This window comes from Strongylocentrotus purpuratus, unplaced genomic scaffold (genome assembly GCF_000002235.5).
Source record: "Strongylocentrotus purpuratus isolate Spur 01 unplaced genomic scaffold, Spur_5.0 spur5_scaffold_13, whole genome shotgun sequence".
In the NCBI taxonomy this organism is placed as follows: Eukaryota; Metazoa; Echinodermata; class Echinoidea; order Camarodonta; family Strongylocentrotidae; genus Strongylocentrotus; species Strongylocentrotus purpuratus.
In genome coordinates, this window is record NW_022145598.1 from 24009488 (window position 1) to 24013193 (window position 3706).

General features: G+C 41.7%; 1 protein-coding gene across 1 annotated transcript; it reads left to right on the forward strand.

Annotated features, from left to right (window-relative positions):
• Window positions 1-2002: 2002 nt before the first annotated feature.
• Window positions 2003-3465, forward strand: LOC576990 (E3 ubiquitin-protein ligase rnf146). The gene has a single exon (XM_030983200.1). The coding sequence runs from the start codon at window positions 2029-2031 to the stop codon at window positions 3253-3255; it is 1227 nt and encodes a 408-aa protein (XP_030839060.1). The 5' UTR covers window positions 2003-2028; the 3' UTR covers window positions 3256-3465.
• The last annotated feature ends 241 nt before the right edge of the window (window positions 3466-3706 follow it).

The window sequence follows — 3706 nt, forward strand, 5'->3', positions numbered from 1 at the left end:
AACTGGGATACTGCTCCAGTGGGATGGTGGTGGCAAAAAAAAAATCCAAAAAAAAAAAAAATTAATTTAAAAAAAAAATCAAAAAAATTCAAAAAAAATTATAAAAAAACATGGCGTCCGAATATTCAAGTATTCGCTTGTAAACCTGGGAGTGTACTCAGGTACCTCATTACACTGTTGTGCACAGCCTTAATCAGTATCTTAAGCCATTACATGTAGGGTTCACAAGCAATATTGTCTGGCTTGTTCAGTTTTTTTACATGTAAGTTTACATTTATGTAACAGCTGCAGTTTTCTATTATTATTTATATTATTATTTATATTACTGTATTATTATTATTGACAATTATCTGTGATATTATAATTTAATTGAAGTTATTAGAAGTGAGCACCAGGACCACTTGCCCGTGGAAACCACTACCCCACTCCAATATGTACACTTTACATATTAATCACACCATGCCAGCTATCCAACATTTACCCAAATCAAAAGATTCATCAAAAATCAAAAGACCAGCCAGCACCCCCCTCCCCCCCCCCTCCCCCCCCCCCCCCCCCCCCCCCCCCTCACACCCAGCTAGCACGCATCAACAAACAGTGTGCATGTACGTGATTAATTTTAAACTCTTTTTGGGGGGGGTGCTTTAAAAAAAAATTCTTGCATCAACTCAAGATACTGTACATTAAAAGAAGCTTTGCAGAGATAGGACTTTGGATTGTAAGCAAAGATAGGGGAATATTGATGTTATCATGTAGACACCACCCAAATTAAGCTAAATGGTGAAGCCAGGATTATTAGCCCCTGATTAACAGTGGTAGCCTCCTTAATAGTGGAAGAAGGAAATGAGTCAGAAAGTGATACATTTAGGGTGCATGTATACATGCAGGTTGTTTCTACAATGTGCATATACAGTACATTTACATGTAAGTGGCAACAAAAGGGGTGAATTTTCATTTCAGTCTGAGTACTGGTCACTTTGCTGGCTGAATATCTATAGGCATACATTACATGAGCATTGTAATTACCTTTGCATGGTCTTAGTAGTTATTCATGAAAATTATACTATTATATAATACACATCAGTGAAGGCATTAGGTATAACGCACGTATAGGTATGGCGTTTTTTTTTTAATCTAGCGCGCGTCGTGAGTGAGAGCCGTTTTCAGACCCTTGAAATGCGTGATGTCACACCTAATGCGTGACACTTGGTAGCTCTGTCTTTGTAGACGGGTTCATTTACTACATGTACATGTCACTGAGAAACCATTTTCAAGGGAAACAAAAAATGTGCTTGTTGTAGACAGGTGGTCTTTGTAGACAGGTTCCTTTAGTACAAGTTTCAATGAGAAACCATTTTCAAAGGAAGAAAACAAAATTGCTTGTTGTAGACAGGTGGTCTTTGTAAACAGGTGGTCACTAAAGCAGGTTTGACTGTACCTGATTCCAGACAGCGTACATGTACATACCATGGGACAAAGGATTTCCCTTTGTAAGGGGCAACACTCATTTACTTGGGTAATGTTGTTTTTGTTTGGCATCTGTACAACTTTTCTGATGCCAAAAAGGATCTTTCTTCTACACCGAGGTTAAAGAAGTTGAATATTACTTCTTACACAAGAGCAAGGGTACATGTACACTAATAAATAGATTTTGTAACATTAAGTCCCCAGAACCCAAACCACCCATTATGGGGAGCATGCATTTGTGCATGTTGCATTAGTCCTCTGGAAGAAGCTGCCATGTGAAATTCAAAACATTCAATGCCTAGAAACCTTTCAGAAATATGTTAAATGGGTTTTATTTTAATACTCCGAGTTACTAATGATATTATGTTGTTAAAATTCTGGAGAGAGATTTGTGTATTTTGTTTTGTATAGCGCCTTGAGTAAGTTATTAGATAAGCGCACTTTATGTATTTATTATTATTATTATTATTATTACTTTAATAATACATTAGTTATTAACGATCTCTCTCTTTTCCTTTTTTTTTTGTCTCAGACTTCAAACCAGAGCCGACTGCCAAAAGGATGGACATCCCAGACTGTGCCGTTTGTCTCCAAACATGCGTCCATCCGGTGGAACTGCCCTGCAGTCATGTCTTCTGTTTCCTCTGCATGAAGGGTGCCTCCACACAGTACAGAAGATGTGCTCTCTGCAGGCAAGAGATCCCTGTCGACTTCTTCTCGAGTCCCAAGCTGCTCCACCATCATGATGAGGATGATGAGGGGGTGGAAGAAGAGGAAGAGGAGGTGGAGGAGAGCTATACGTGGTTCTACGAAGGTAGGAATGGATGGTGGCAGTACGATGAAAGGACAGATGCAGAGCTGGAGGAGAGCTATCGTGCCAACAAGCGAACCTTTGAGCTGTTGATTGCAGGGTACGTGTATGTCATTGACTTGGACAGCATGCTGCAGTATAGGAGGTCCGATCCTTCGCGCAGGAGACGCATCAAACGCGACCTGGTTGGCGCCGCCAAGAAGGGCATCGCAGGGTTGAAAATTAAGGTAAAGCGTGAGGAGGATTCGGCAGATAGGCGTGTAGTTGGAGCGGAAGAAGATAAGGAGAATGGGGGTGCGGTAGGTGGTGCCATTGCCTCCGATGAAGATAGTGGTATGGTCAAGCAAAAGGATGACTGTACACAAGATGGGACTGTTCCATCTGAGAAAGAAGGGGTGGAGAGTGATGCAAGTACTCAGGTAACGAGGGCGGTGAGCCCCAATGCCAATCACAGTAACTCTGCTGGCAATGAGACAGTGTATGAAGTGGTGAGAAGTGCACCACCTCAAACAAGTAGAACAGGGGAGGAATCATCTCCTTCAAACTTTAGTTACACCAACCCTTCCCCAGCTGATAACCCTCCCCCTACTTATGCCAAACCTATACGTCAAAGAAGGAGACCAGCCAATGAATCTTCTTCATCAGGTGCAAGTTCGCAGGTAGTCAACGATACACAAGGGGATTCCCCAGTCAGTCAGCGTCTAACGGTTAGCCACCAGCGAACCCATTCTGCACCGGAGCCACGCCCCTCCAGTCGACCAAGGGGCCCCGCCCCTCAGGCCCCACCCAGAAACCTGGTCAGCCAGCAAGTTAGTAGCTCTGCTGCTCAAAGAACAGAATCTGAGGACACTCCTAGTCATGTTGAGAGGATCACTGAAACATTGCGCTCAGAGTTGGTCATAAACGTTAGTCCAAATGCGGACACCGGCTCAGGGGCTAGAAGGCGACAGGTTCGCAGACATGTGCATGAAGTATGAGACGATCATTAACATGGATTCTAATCAGGAGCTGGATGCTTAATGGTGTGTGTATATTACAGAAAAGATAAAGTTAATGGATGCAGGTTAGAATTATGCAATGTACATTGGCTACTGTTGGCCTTCTCTTTGCTTGATCTCACTTTCAGACGATGTGCCTACGTAATTTCATTGTATGTTGTGTAATAATGAATTCACTATTTTCTCACATTTTCAGTCTGTTTATTACAAAAATTCCAGGGATTTGTACAGATATAGCATGGTAGTTTACAGTGTATACATGTGTTTAAATCTCTACTCTTTCTCTGACGTACAATACATAGGAATGTGTGTAGTACACTACACAGGCCTTTTTCTGGAAACCAACTGTACAGTATGTCAGTAGATATTCTGGGACATCCCATTTAAAGACATGTTTGATAAAAGATGAATGAGCTTGAATTGTATATCT

Bases quoted from the DNA above. Each gene is read 5' to 3' on its own strand.
- LOC576990 (XM_030983200.1), top strand. From the start codon at position 2,029: ATGGACATCCCAGACTGTGCCGTTTGTCTCCAAACATGCGTCCATCCG.